This window comes from Coffea arabica, chromosome 1c, assembly GCF_036785885.1.
Source record: "Coffea arabica cultivar ET-39 chromosome 1c, Coffea Arabica ET-39 HiFi, whole genome shotgun sequence".
NCBI classification, from domain to species: domain Eukaryota; kingdom Viridiplantae; phylum Streptophyta; class Magnoliopsida; order Gentianales; family Rubiaceae; genus Coffea; species Coffea arabica.
Window position 1 is genome coordinate 7,108,977 of NC_092310.1, and position 15,015 is coordinate 7,123,991.

General features: G+C 34.9%; 1 protein-coding gene across 4 annotated transcripts; it reads right to left on the minus strand.

Moving 5' to 3' along the window:
- Positions 1-452: 452 nt before the first annotated feature.
- On the minus strand, positions 453-6,389 carry LOC113704959 (uncharacterized). Of its 4 annotated transcripts, XM_027227351.2 has the most exons (7): positions 5,995-6,379; positions 5,818-5,892; positions 5,517-5,565; positions 4,167-4,215; positions 1,181-1,337; positions 896-1,088; positions 453-789 (listed from the first exon to the last, which is right to left on the minus strand). In XM_027227351.2, coding segments are annotated over exons 1-7 (729 nt in total). In that variant the 5' UTR covers positions 6,200-6,379; the 3' UTR covers positions 453-788. The 4 variants fall into 4 exon arrangements, with proteins under 4 accessions (XP_027083152.1, XP_027083231.1, XP_071910378.1 ...); XM_027227430.2 differs by lacking the exon at positions 5,818-5,892 and having other exon boundaries at positions 5,995-6,386; XM_072054277.1 differs by lacking the exon at positions 5,818-5,892 and having other exon boundaries at positions 1,181-3,734; positions 5,995-6,125.
- Positions 6,390-15,015: the final 8,626 nt, after the last annotated feature.

A 15,015-nucleotide genomic window follows, 5' to 3' on the forward strand; every position in this document is an offset into this window, starting at 1 on the left:
GTCAAGATTTATATAATAATTAGAAATGCGGAAAAGATAGTGAAGTTTATAAGAAGATCAATTGCACACTAGTACAATAAACAAGCAAAGTTCAAAGAAATTAAGTATGTTGCATATATCACAGGATTGAGTCCAAATGACATAGTAGTTTTCCCATAGTCTTTAATAAAAAAATAAGAACTAAAAAAAAACATAGTAGACCCTCAAGATTCTAATTTTATAATATGAAAAAATGACTATGGTATGGAGGATTAGATATGGTCGAATGACCCCCTCCCCCTCTTCTCTTATTAATGAATACTAGGAGGTGATCACCGCGCGATGCGCGGTGCGCGAATGTAATGATGCCCAGTAATGCCCAGCTGAGTAATTAATTTTGTAATATTAATTAATACAAACAAGAAGTAATGTATTAAGGTTCACGGGCCAATAGCTGTATAGGGTAGCTAAGATGAAGCTGAAATTATCGGTAATGTATTTAATTTATAGGCAAATTACATTTAGTTAAATTCGTCAAGCATCTGAACAAATATTGAATGCGTGATACCAAGGAAAAATCTTTTCAACTCCGGTATCGTCGAAGATTAAAACTGTAAATATATTTTCAGATTCCGGAACAAAAACAAGGGTTTCATTGTGCTGCAGTTGATGTCCAAGAATGAAATCTCTCCAGTTTTTGTGAAGGCATTTATGCTTTACACCTATCCGAGCACTTTTGTTTCCAGTATTGAGAAGCAACATCGGAGTCTTGGTACCATTGATGAAGTGATCAATAAAGCGTGGAATTTTCTGTCATGACGAGGTGGAGATCAGAAGATTTACAGAAACAAAAGGAAATTGCTTGCAAGAAAGTTGGGATGATAAAGAGAATGCATGTAAACATGGAATAGCTGACCAAATTGTTTGGAGTTGCAGAGTTAAACATTTGATAAAAGCAAACCGAATCAGATACGAATCAACTGAAAATTGTTGTAGAAGTCTAAGACAGTGCAGCAACATTGACTCATCATCTTCTCTTATTTGAAACCTATAACAATAATACTCTCTCGCCGATACAGTGTCCTCTTCATTCTTTCCATGGTCAACAGCTATAAAGAACCAAGGGAAAAATGTCAAACTGATTCAGAAAAGTGTATGATGCTTACTCTTAATAGCGATAGACAGCAAGAAATCCACTTGCCTCTACGTTCCAAATCAAGTAAATGTGAAGGGTCGTCAACAGAGGAAGGATCGACATTGAAATCAGTCTCACAAGAATCTGCATTTCTCTTTCTTTTGTGAAGTTTTTTAACACCATGGTGCCATCCACATTCACCTTGAGGAAAGAGAATAGGGTACTGCAAAGGATCATAACAGCCATAGTAATGCTTAATTCTATGGCTGGTATTAGAGTGGGTATAAACTTGAATATTAACATTTTTATCCGTTGATTCATCGTCATCCTCAGTCCATATGGCAGCAACTTGAGAAGCCATAGGCAGATTATACACACGTTGGTCTAAACCAGGATAGCAATTCAAAACAATTTTATAGCTCTCAATGTTTGGGACATTTATGAGATTCTTAAAGAATCTAGCATAAGGATTGTTTGAGAGGATACGCATAAGTAATTTTAAAGTACTTTCACGTAGCTTATCAGAACTTCCAACCCTCCTTGCTAATTCTTCATCAGAATAAAAAAACTAAAACTGAATTCCTGAAGGTTTTTCGTTTGACTGGAGTAAACTATTAAGAAAATGGTAGACCTGACCTTGAACACGAAAAGGATAAACACCTTTCGTGTTCTTGGTCAGCTCTGGATCATATTTTGCAGCAAAGGACGTGAATCCTAAGTTGTTATTATAGGTCCTAACATTATTTCTGAAATGAGCGCTTTCCTCATCATTTTTGATAAATAAGCGCTTAAGATCGTAAGGCATAGATGGAGCCACTATAGAAATCTCTCCTCCAGAGCAGCAAAAGTTAGGAGATTCTAAATGGAACCTCTTGGCTCCACAGTGCTCACAATCAGGAGCATCTGGAAGAGCCAAAGCTTCATGCGGGATTTCATTGATTGGGAAAATTCGTCGGTGCCTCCTCTTTTTAGGTGTAGTTGCATTTATTCGCTGCCTCCTCTTTTTAGGCGCAGCTGCATTTATTTTGAAGCTATAGTTGAGAAGCGATCTAAGGTGGGCCTTTATTAGGTTATTTAGCAATGGCATCTAAATAGCTATTGAGAAATAAAATGCCAACCCGGAGTCTGCTTCGTCACACGGCGATGAGAACAGCGTTCTCGGGTAAAAGGCTGCTCTCTACATGGGAAACCAGAAGAGCGGGCAATGTTCGTTGCATTCATGACTGAATCATTTTTTTCAACAGTATCTGTAGAGCGGCTCATTTGAGCAGAGGTGGTTTCTGCAAGTGTATAAAGAAACAAGCTAAACAAAACAGGCTGATGTCATTTGAATGAATATAATTTGGATGCGGTGAGAAGTAAAGAATATTCAGAAGAGCTGTATTGAGAGTAGCCGCCGTTCAAAAAATATACCTTGAGATGTAGAAGCTGCTTCAAAAGGTTGGTTCTCAAAGGATGGTATATTTTTTTCAAAATGAAATAGTCGGTGCTTATCATTGAAAGGAGATTGCAGCTGACCAGGTTGCATATAAACCTTGGCCAAAGGAGAGTACGTAACAACATTTTCAAAAAGCTGATGAGCAAGTACAAGATCTTTATCTATGCTGGAAGGTTGCATAATGCTTCTAAAAAGATGAGAAGAACTGTTGGTCCTGTTAACTGATATCATAGGAACAGAGCAAGCAGATCTAGTTATAGAATTGTGCCTCTCAAAAGATTTGTCTTTTTGGTGCAGAAATGGGTCTGCATGAACAGCAGTTCCGAGGGGATAATGCTTTTCACAGTTCATAGAAGCATGGGCAGAAGAACAATATTCTACTGAATTCTGAAAAAGACAGCTCGTAAGCAAATCTTCTTTGCCAGAGCTAGGACCTGGGATGACACAATCTGAATGATCAAAGCAATCGCTCGGACGTTCATGCAGCGCTACAGGTATAGAGGTCCTAATTTTTCTCCTAGGCAGACAAAAATCAGGCTCAATAGTGGAAGAAGAGAGGTTCAAATTTTTTCTTTTTTCTGGAAGGAATTTTCCTTTGCAGCTCCTAAGATCAGCCTTAGCAGCAGGTGGAAGCTCTGCAGATTGTAAATGAAGATCTATCCATTTACATAGAATTGAAATGTAAAAACAGCAACCAGTAGGCAGGGGAGTGAATGTGGTCTAAAAACAACCCATTGGATAAGAAGGAAGAAGGACATTACTAACTATACCTGCAAGAAGAGTTGCATTTGGAATGTGGCTTGCTATTTCAGCAGTAGAAGGAAAACCAACATGAGGAACAAAAGAAGCAGAGTCGCGAGAGGACATATATTGCAATGCCTCAGTAATGACATCTGCACTGTCATGACCGCTCTTCAATACTTCACCTCCTAACACGTCACTATGCAGAGAAGGGTGATTCGAACTATCAAGGTTTTCATGGTGCGAATCAGGGAAAGAAACACCTGATTCTATATAACCAAGTGGAACCTTGCGAACACGCGAGAGTAAGTGTGTATCTTTTTTCTTGGCAGATCTATTTTCTCTTCGACGTTGAAGCAGTTCTTTTTTTTTCAACGGTGGCATTTCTGCATACTTTTTGCGGCGAACAGCATTTCTATCCATTCGAGATCGCTAAGAGTGCTAAAAAGCCGAAGGATTATATAAAGAAAGGAACATCTAACTCAGCAAAAAAAGAATGTAAACTAAAGACTGACAAAAAACAGAGCGAGTAAAAATCAAACAAATAGCAGAGAGGAAAGAACCTAATAGTTAACAGTTGAGAAAAAAGCAAATATTTAACAGGGGAAAAAAATCAGGCAGGTAGTGCAAGAAATAGACATTTTCTTACTGGCAATGGAATAGCATCAGGAACAATAGAATAACGTATACATGGAATGTATAAGGATCATAAAAGGTTAAAAAAGTCAGAAAGAGCCAAACAATAAAAGGTAAAACTGGAGCAGGATGAAACTAACGATGCATCAGAAAATGCACGTCAAAGAGGTACAAATTGAAGCATAGAACATAGAGAAAAGAGTAAAAGAAGAATAGAACAGAATGAGAAAAACTAACCTGCTTGTACGAAGAAGTTAAAGACCGTAGAACCGAATAACAGCAGAAGCTATCAAAGAAACCACGAGAATGTAAGGGTAACAAGAAAAGGTGGAAAAAAAATGAGAGACAAAAAAAAAGAAGTTGATTTGGTGATAAGAATTTAGTAGGGACAGGAAAAAATAAAAATGGTCGAATCAGTTCGCAAGAGAGCAGAGAAGCAAGGAATAAATAAAAAAACACAGCAGTATGGCAGCAATTCTGAAATATTTAAATGAGTAGAGTGAAAACAATAGAAAACAAACTGTAAAATCAAATGCTCACCAGGAAGCAGCAGCAACAACAGCAGTGCAAATTGAAACTAAACAAATAAAGCAGGGAAAAGCAAGGAAAAGGAAGGTTCAAAATAGCTAAAGAAAATGAAGAACAATGCTTATGAGGTAGTTCTTTCTGTTCAGCAAAGAAACAAGAGCAGTAGAATAGGGAAAATAATGCAGCAGATGCACAATTACCACTAATCATGATGATGGCCAGCAGAAAATCTGCTGCGGAAAACCAGAGGAACACCATAACCATTGTGCAAAGGTAAAGTAGAAAACAACATCAATCAACTGGAGCAAAAGAGCAATTAAATGCGATTTGTCTGGAAATTAAACAGTAAAATCAGAGCCTAATTTTTAAAAAGTGAATTGAAAAAAAGCTGATGAGCAAACCTCATTTGTCAAGCAAGACTAATAATAAATAAAAGAGGACATTTTTGTTTAAAAAAAGCTAGGAAAGAACGTAATAAAATGAGGTTTTTTTGGGGGAAAAAGTAGAGGAAAAACAAAAGAAAGCAAACTGTAAAAACCAACATGCTCACCAGGAAGTAGTGACAACAACTCCAGTGCAAATTAAAACCAAGGCAATATATCGGGAAAATGAAGGTTTAAAAGGGCAAAAGAAAAACGAAGAACACTGCTTATGAGGTAGCTCTTTCTTCCGTGCAAAGAAAAAGAGCAATAGAACAGGAAAGAGAAACCAGTAGATGCACAATTACCACTATTCACGAGTCAATAGCCCAACAACTGAACAAACAACAAATATTTAACAAGAACAAAAAAGCCAGGCACGTAATTATAGTGCAGGAAACAGGCATTTTGTCACTGGTAACGGAACAGCATCAGCAAAAATAGAATAACATGTACATAGAATGTATAAGAATCACAAAAGTTTAAAGAAAGTAAAAAAAAGGCTAAATAATAAAGGCAAAATTGGAGAAGCATGTAGCTAACGATGCATCAGGAAATGCATATCAAAGAGGTACAAATTAAAGGATAAAAAACAGACAAAAGAGTAAAACAAGAAGAGAACAAAATGAGAATAGCTAACCTGTTCGTACAAAGAGGGCCAACCCCGCAGAAACGAATAACAGCAGAAGCTATCAAAGAAACCACAAGCAAGTAAGAGGCAATAAGAAAAGGTGGGAAAAGCGAGCGAAAAAAAAAAGTCGATTTGGTGATAAAAATTTAGCAGGGACAAGGGAAAAGGAAAAATAGGCAAACCAGCGCACAGCAAAGTAGAGAAGCAAGGAAGAAATTTAGAATACAGCAGTATGACAACAATGCCAAAGTGTTCGAACAATTAGAGGAAATAAAAAAGAAAGCAAACGGTAAAAAATGAACATGCTCACCAGGAAGCAACGTCAACAACACCAGTGCAAATCGGAGCCAAGGCAATAAATCAGGAAAAGGAAGGTTCAAAATAGCTAAAGAAAGCAAAGAACAATGTTTATGAGGTAGTTCCTTCTATCTAGCAAAGAAACAAGAGCAATAGAAAAGGGTAAAGAAAGGAGTAGATGCACAATTACCACTGGTCATGATGTTGAGCAGCAGAAAATCTGGTGGGGAAAAGCGGAGGAACTCTATAGCTGTTGTACAAATGCAAAGAAAAGCGGAGAAACGGTATAACCATTGTACAAATGCAAAGCAGAGAAAAATGTCAATCGACGGGAGCAAAAGAGGTGATGGGTGACAACGAGAAGAGGCGACGGCAGATTGCAGATTTACAGACATGACCCCAGAAAAGGACAAAAAAGACTACAAAGGCTCCCATGAGGAAGCGTAAATGGAAGCAGCAAGGATGGGTAATATAATAAAAATGAGCCAGGTATTATTCAACTCAGGTAAAATCAGCTGTCAACAAAAGGAGGCTGGAGGCTGATGACAGGAAATATGAGCAGTGGATGAGGAAATCGAGAACCGATGCAGCCAAACAAAACAAAAAAATTTGTCCGTTGCAAAGACCTGGTAATTAAGGGTGTTAGTTTATAAGATTAGTTAATTATGAAACAATTAACTATTAAGTCGGCCAAAAGCAAAGAAGACAAGAGTAATGAGAAGCGGTCTTCTCAAGACAGAGCAACGTAGACAGATTAAGTAACTAACACTTAATAACAAGGTAATTAATTGTGAATCCCCAGGCAAAAAAAAAAGTAACAATATTAATTAATTAGTTAGCAATCATCAATTGTTAAAAAGGGCAGCCAAATATGATTCGATCCGCAACCCCAAAAAAGAGGCTATTTTTTGCTTAATAACTACCCAGAGCTGGTAATTAAATGCTGCATATTGGGTAAGAAATTTCAATAACTATAAAATTCCGTAAGTAAAAAGGAAGTTGTCTGGAAATAAAATTGCAAAATTAGGGGCTAATTAAAAAAGAACAATTTTTAAAAGTCGATAATTAAACTTGATTTGTTGGGCAACACAAGATAAAGGTGAACATTTTCCTAATAAAATCTGGAAAAACAAAGGTAACTAAATGCGATTTTGTGAAGAGGGAAAAAATCGGTGGAGATGAGAGATGGTATACAAGGGTTGGGTTTGGGTTCAAATTATATTCTTGTATAGGGTTTTCCTCTCATAATAAAGAACAGATTTCTCTCCGTGGACGTAGGCTCAATGGTGGAGCCGAACCACGTTAAATATTGTGTGTCGTCTATCTTTCATGCTTGTGACTTGTTTCCTCATTAAATTGTTGTGCACTTGATATCTCAATAGTTGTTTATTCCGCATTTGGATCCCAACAAGTGGTATCAGAGCTTGGTTGCGAGACTGGGTTGCTCAAGGTTCGTAGTTGGATCCTAGTTAACTATTGAGATCAAGTGGATTGGTAGCTGTTACTAATTGAACAATTTAATGGGTGGTATCCTTGTTTCAATGGCTTGGCAAAAAGCATTGATGGTGAAGGATGAAAAGTCGAAAAGTATGGAGATGCTTGACGGTGAATCTAGGCAGGTGATTCAAGGGTCAAGGAAAAGGTGTAGTCCAATGTTGATTTTGGACGTGAATCGGTGGAGACTTTCTCACACCTCCAACGGTTGATACTTCATCCCGGTGGATTTTAGATTTTGGTTATGTTCTTTGGGTGGTGTGGCACGTGTCCCAAAGAAATAAGGAGATCTAATTTCTATGCGCCAGAAGACTCTGATAGGTACGAATTTTTCGTTTTAGGTGGAGTCTTGGAAACCACATGTGGCGAGACAGTCCTGAGGATGGGAAGAAGTATGGTGATTTTACCACTTGATTGCCTTAATGGTTAAGGTTAGAGCTCACAGAAGGGAATCCCAGATTACAAGTGGTAGTGAGAAGAAATCCTGCAAAGGAAGATGGTGAATTGAGTCACCTTCTCACGAGTCAACTGGAGGTTGGATTCGGGGTAACTACACATGTTCATTTGCCGATTGAATCAATTTGGTGTCAGGGCTGTATTGATTCGGGTGTGTAGTTTTGGTACCATATCATTTGGTAGTTGAAGGCAAATGGTTGCTAAAAGAAATTTTCGCCAATGTGGAGATTTGTTAGGAAATTGGCTTAAATTCTTTTAGGTAGATTTCTTATTTTGTGTGGAAGTAACTAGTTTTCTAATTGGTTTTAGTTACTTGAAGTAGTAGCCAAGAAATTCTATTTAGTTTAGGAAATAGTATTGGTTTCCAATTGTTATTTGATTTTTTGGCAGTAATGTTCCCTATAAATAGATGGGTTGGCATACCACACAAGTAGACAAAAGAGACACACAAGGAGACACAAGGGGCATCATGTAGCCTTATACATGGGGTGTGAGAGAGGGTTTTTTGGAGATGAGAGATGGTATACAAGGGTTGGGTTTGGGTTCAAATTATATTCTTGTATAGGGTTTTCCTCTCATAATAAAGAACAGATTTCTCTCCGTGGACGTAGGCTCAATGGTGGAGCCGAACCACGTTAAATATTGTGTGTCGTCTATCTTTCATGCTTGTGACTTGTTTCCTCATTAAATTGTTGTGCACTTGATATCTCAATAGTTGTTTATTCCGCATTTGGATCCCAACAAGTGGTATCAGAGCTTGGTTGCGAGACTGGGTTGCTCAAGGTTCGTAGTTGGATCCTAGTTAACTATTGAGATCAAGTGGATTGGTAGCTGTTACTAATTGAACAATTTAATGGGTGGTATCCTTGTTTCAATGGCTTGGCAAAAAGCATTGATGGTGAAGGATGAAAAGTCGAAAAGTATGGAGATGCTTGACGGTGAATCTAGGCAGGTGATTCAAGGGTCAAGGAAAAGGTGTAGTCCAATGTTGATTTTGGACGTGAATCGGTGGAGACTTTCTCACACCTCCAACGGTTGATACTTCATCCCGGTGGATTTTAGATTTTGGTTATGTTCTTTGGGTGGTGTGGCACGTGTCCCAAAGAAATAAGGAGATCTAATTTCTATGCGCCAGAAGACTCTGATAGGTACGAATTTTTCGTTTTAGGTGGAGTCTTGGAAACCACATGTGGCGAGACAGTCCTGAGGATGGGAAGAAGTATGGTGATTTTACCACTTGATTGCCTTAATGGTTAAGGTTAGAGCTCACAGAAGGGAATCCCAGATTACAAGTGGTAGTGAGAAGAAATCCTGCAAAGGAAGATGGTGAATTGAGTCACCTTCTCACGAGTCAACTGGAGGTTGGATTCGGGGTAACTACACATGTTCATTTGCCGATTGAATCAATTTGGTGTCAGGGCTGTATTGATTCGGGTGTGTAGTTTTGGTACCATATCATTTGGTAGTTGAAGGCAAATGGTTGCTAAAAGAAATTTTCGCCAATGTGGAGATTTGTTAGGAAATTGGCTTAAATTCTTTTAGGTAGATTTCTTATTTTGTGTGGAAGTAACTAGTTTTCTAATTGGTTTTAGTTACTTGAAGTAGTAGCCAAGAAATTCTATTTAGTTTAGGAAATAGTATTGGTTTCCAATTGTTATTTGATTTTTTGGCAGTAATGTTCCCTATAAATAGATGGGTTGGCATACCACACAAGTAGACAAAAGAGACACACAAGGAGACACAAGGGGCATCATGTAGCCTTATACATGGGGTGTGAGAGAGGGTTTTTTGGAGATGAGAGATGGTATACAAGGGTTGGGTTTGGGTTCAAATTATATTCTTGTATAGGGTTTTCCTCTCATAATAAAGAACAGATTTCTCTCCGTGGACGTAGGCTCAATGGTGGAGCCGAACCACGTTAAATATTGTGTGTCGTCTATCTTTCATGCTTGTGACTTGTTTCCTCATTAAATTGTTGTGCACTTGATATCTCAATAGTTGTTTATTCCGCATTTGGATCCCAACACCACAATCCGTGTAGTGGTAGGAAATGGTTTGCTGGCAAATTGAACGTTATTCAATTGCATTTCACTTGAATATTCTTGGTGCTGGGGTCTTCATCTTCTTTCATTGAATGCTGGGCACTGTTGCGTGGAAAAAAATCCAAATGATTGTGCGAATAGTTGGGTACAGTATCTAGCCAAGAGGGACAAAGAAACTGCTTTCACAACCAAATAATATTAATCTTTTTACACTATTAGTATATATATCGATCAATTTGGATGCATCCTATACTATCGCATTTTGAATTTAAAAATTAAATTTTTACTTATATGATATGTTTCTAAACCTGCTAGTGTATATAGCATCAGTGCATGAAAACTTTAAATCTCCCTATCCTTGTCCCACTTCTTAATCTTACACTTCTCTTGCTTGGAAAGAAAAAAAAAACCAAAAACTTTACCTAAAATGGAAATGGTTAATTACACTAAACCACAATAAAGTAAAGAGCTAACAAGATAAACTTCCACTCCACAAAGACAAGCTTCTACCCAAAAATGTTTCCTATGATATTGAATTGTTTATGTACTTCTTTTAGATCAAATAAGTCTAGTAATGTTCACGGTGCCGTAGGGATTAGATTTGTTAATTGCATAAGTGCTTTCCAAGTTTGTAATTGCAAAAATTGGCCAATAAAACTAAAGGTTTTTTTAACGAGTGTCCAATGAGTACTCATTAACACACCTAAATTTCACACAATCTATCATGTATATAAACATACTAATAATTATTACCCTCCCTTATATTTATATACCTTCCCTAATTAATCTTATCCTTCTAAAAATTTAATACATAAATTACATCTTTGGTTAGATAGACCCTAAAACTAATAATCAATTTGCAATAAAAAATATTAAACTGGTCATCTTAGTAATTAGATCATCTACGTCTACTCAAAATTTTAAATGTTTGAGGTTTATTACTGAATTTGTTGCCCACCTCATAGTCGAGTAATTAACTTTTGTATAACAAAGTCAGATTCTTCTGTTTCATTTCAAAATTAATCATAAGAGATATAACAAAAGAAATTTCCTAAATATTAATGTGAATCTCCATCACAATTAAAAACAGTTGTTTGATCTTTACATTTTTAGGTTTAAGGACTTGCCGCCAACATTTTATTGAAAACTGCAACTTAATTTTTGTTTATGTTACATAAGATTTATCATCAGAGTTAAAACTAAGGCTTTTTTTTTATTCACATTTGATGTAGAACTTTGCTAAGGCTCAATATTATGATTTAATTTTTTTCATTTTTATTTGGACTTAATACATATTAGTTGTTGTGTTTATCTCACATTAGTTGTGGAAGAGACGAGTGTTAGATTATAAGGGCGAGGGAAAGTACAAGTATAAGTGAAGGGAGTTGAGCACCGTGCTCCTTGAGTAGCAAATCAAGCTTGAGGTTGAAAATACTATGCTCGAGTACTCATCAAGCCTAATCAAATCTTACAAATTATTTAATTTTTTATTTTAAATATTTTACTTATTATTTAATATTTATTTTGAAATGCTCAAAATGATGGGTTACTGAAAATTTTTGGTTAGATTTTGGAAAAAAATAAGATCGCTGATATCAATGAGTTTGTTTGGATACATGATTTTATCTGTTATATTTGCCTTCAAAACAAGTTATCTTGAAGTAGTGTTTGGATGTGAATATATAATCTGTAATTAGTATCATGAGTTAAATTCCCACCTACTATTCATTTTCTAAGGATCTACCCACTTTATTCAGAGTCCTTATCTGTTCTACTAACAAATGCAATGGTTACTGTTAGCGTTTTATGAGAATGAAAAAGCAAAAACTGCTACCGGCCCCTTAATTGGTCTCTTTCATCTAATTTCCCCATTCTTCTATATATATATATGACACACACATATATTCCTAATTGCATGGAAATTCCTATAGTGTAAACTGAGATTTGTTTGAATACTCTTAGCAGAGCTTCAATTTGACAATGAAAATTAGAATCATATGCACTATGATCATCTTGATCCTTGTACCACAAAGGCACTCACAATGTCCTACAATGCGTGGGCTACCATTTCAGAAAGGTTAGTTGTTGGCCTTGGTGAATTATTGACCGGAATATAGTTTGATCTGATTACTAGCATGCAATTGGCTAATCATTTACTTTAATGAAGTGGCCAAAACTGATAAAAGTGAAGCCATTGAAGCAACGGTGATTTATTGATCGCAAATGTTGGCCACAAGAAAATGTATTTGCTCATCGAAGCAGTATTCATGAGCCGTCTGGTGGGTTCTAGCCTCCAATAATTTCTGGAAGATTGCAACACATGAATACTTTGAAAAGACAACACAATACGTTGAAACTATTCATAGTTTCCTGATGGAGCTTAATCAGGCTGTTTGTTGTTTAAGGCTCTGATTTTGCATCTATAATGAATGCAAGAACTAGTAGGATGAAAATTATTCAGTTGTGATGTATAGGCTAGTTTTATTGGAATAAAAAATACATGGGATAAAAAAAAAAAGAAATTTGGAGTTCTCCTTTATGCTAGTTTTATTCATGTCGTTGGTGCTTTTACTGAGCATTTAAAAATCTTATTTGAAATCTTGAAACTATCATTGAGAGTTGAGACCTTAAACATTAATCAGGCTTTACTTGTCGGTTTGTTGTTTGAGACTTCAATTTCGTGTCTATAAATTAATCAACAACTGGCAAGAAGAAAATTATTTGGTTGTGATGTATTTGCTTTTTTTTTTTTAAATGAAAATGCATACGATAGGAAAAAAATTAGAATTGTCCTTTACATAGAGTTCATGTGCGGGATTCTGCAATTATGGTACAGAAGTTGACACAAAAATCTACAAAGCGGCTAATCCAGCATATGATTGCTATGAAACATTGCACAGTTGGATAATGTAACTGACATAGCAAATGAATTAATAGGAGCAAAAAAATAATAAAAAATAGCACCTAACTTAATAGGTCCAAAAAATAAAATAAAATAAGGAACCTAATTCTTGCAATAATTTGGCAGGTGTCAAAACTAATTGTAGTAATTGTGGATTCTAAGCAGATAATTTTACATTAAACCTTAATTCTTATGTAGATTCTAAGCAGATAATTTTACATTAAACCTTAATTCTTATGTAGATTCTATGCAGATAATTTTACATTACATCTTCACCCCTATTGAAAAACAAATTTTTAAAATCTACAATTTGGTTCATCAAATATTTCAGACTCTACAAAAAATATTTAGTTTTACATATAGTTGAAAAATAAACATAATAGCATTTGGTACTAATTCATAAAAAATGTCTGTGCAAACATTTATTTATAACACGTTATTTGTATAGTATTTGGAAATTTAAAAATGATATAAAGAAATTGATAGGAGGTAAAAAAAGAAAACCTTTCATCTAAAGAAATATATATTTTGTCCTTGAATTGCAAAATATGTTTATATTTCAAAGATACCTTATTAAACAACAAAGGGAATCCATGCAGTTCATTAGTCATAAAGAATTTATTCATGATCAAATGTATTGAATGAGAAATATACAGTGTTCATGTGGCATTTCAAAGCAATATAGGGAAATCATTGGCTAATTGTAAAGTTAAATAGTATATTGAGTAGGAAAGAGATAGTATAGAAGGGTACAATTGATAAAATTGCAGTTTGAAATCTAAAATCTGATATCTGAAATTTGAAATTTGAATTCATTAAGTTATTGAATTGTTAAGTACTAAATCTGATACATTTAAGTGTATATTATATTAAACAATAAATAAATAGCTCATCGCTTATTTTTAAGAACAAGTTATGCCTAAAAAATTTAGTACTACTTTATATATTCAGATGTTCAATTTTTTGGTTATCAAATGTGTCTGAACATGTTAATATATGAATCCATTAAATTTAAACACTGAATTGGATTATCAACCAAGTATGTAGTTTTAGACTATGAAATTGGGGTTGGGATAGATGTAGAACATTTAAACTAAGGTGTAGTGTGATATTTCCTAAAAATTTTATATAGGGTAAAACGTTTTAATTTATAAACAACATTAGTGAAAATGTTCAATGCTTTAAGGGGAAAAAAAAATCTAATAATCAATGTGTATCTGTATGAAAATGTCTGGGAGTCTGAGCATGTTTTGGTTGAATGTTATAATTCAACATTCAGCAAGTTAAGTGATATAATTTTCACTTGAAACTTTGTAAACGAGTTAAGTGGGTCTCAATGCATTCATATGTAAGAAAATTGTGGTATAAAACAAATTTAATAGAAAAAGCACAAAATGCATTAATTTGGGTATTTAATGGGATTATCAAACACCCCCTTGTGTTATAATGTGCATATTATGAATACGTGTATAACTTGAATGCAACTCTATCAGTCTGTTCCATGATGTGTTCTCGCACATTTAATACTTTTATTTTTCTTCTTAACTTTATCTTTTCAATCACTAATTTACATTATTTATATATATCTCCCACAATTTCGGACAAGCTCTCATTATTTTGTCCTTTCCAAATTTTCAGTTAAAAATTTTTTTTAATGCGTTGATTATAATGAACCCCTAGGATACAACTCCAGTAAATTGTCTCAATAGTTATCTTTCCTTAGTATCATGTATGATAAAAACAATTAAATCCTTCTACGATGAATAATTTATAAATTTTTCCATTTTCTTTTAACTTCGGATTCAAAAATTGCAAAATAGGTAAAGTTAGGACTAAAAATTTGATTTCCAACTTTACTATACCAAATTTTCTCAACTAAATTTAAAGGGACAGGTTGCAAAACTAGCTAACAAATTTTCTACATTTGTTCTTGAGTTTTGAATCTAGTCTTACTATTGGACTAAGATTGATTCAATTTCAATATAATCATTTCATTTTTATGTTTATGATGCTATCAATACAGACTGAATTGGAACTATAAAAGATCCTTTTCTTTTCTTCATAAACAATTTAAATAAATATTGCTCAATGTTACCAAAATTTTTTCTTTTGGCAACTTATTTCTGGAAAAATCATGGCAAAAATATGTATTTTGAATTGCTAGATGTATGCCTTTTCCTTCAAAAAAAATGATCCTTTATAATGTCCAAGTGATTTTACAAAGAAAAAACTTATTATCCCACAAAAGCTTTTTATTTTCTTATTCATTTCGCCTTTTTTTTAATACTTCACCCTCCCAACACCTCGCCACATCCTG

Coding starts and splice junctions, on each gene's coding strand:
- LOC113704959 (XM_027227351.2), bottom strand. CDS start 6,199: ATGTCTGTAAATCTGCAATCTGCCGTCGCCTCTTCTCGTTGTCACCCA. Junction 5,893..5,994: donor GCTCAACATCATGACCAGTG/GTAATTGTGCAT, acceptor TGCTTTCTTTAG/CTATTTTGAACCTTCCTTTT. Junction 5,566..5,817: donor GTTGTTGACGTTGCTTCCTG/GTGAGCATGTTC, acceptor TTTCTTTGATAG/CTTCTGCTGTTATTCGTTTC.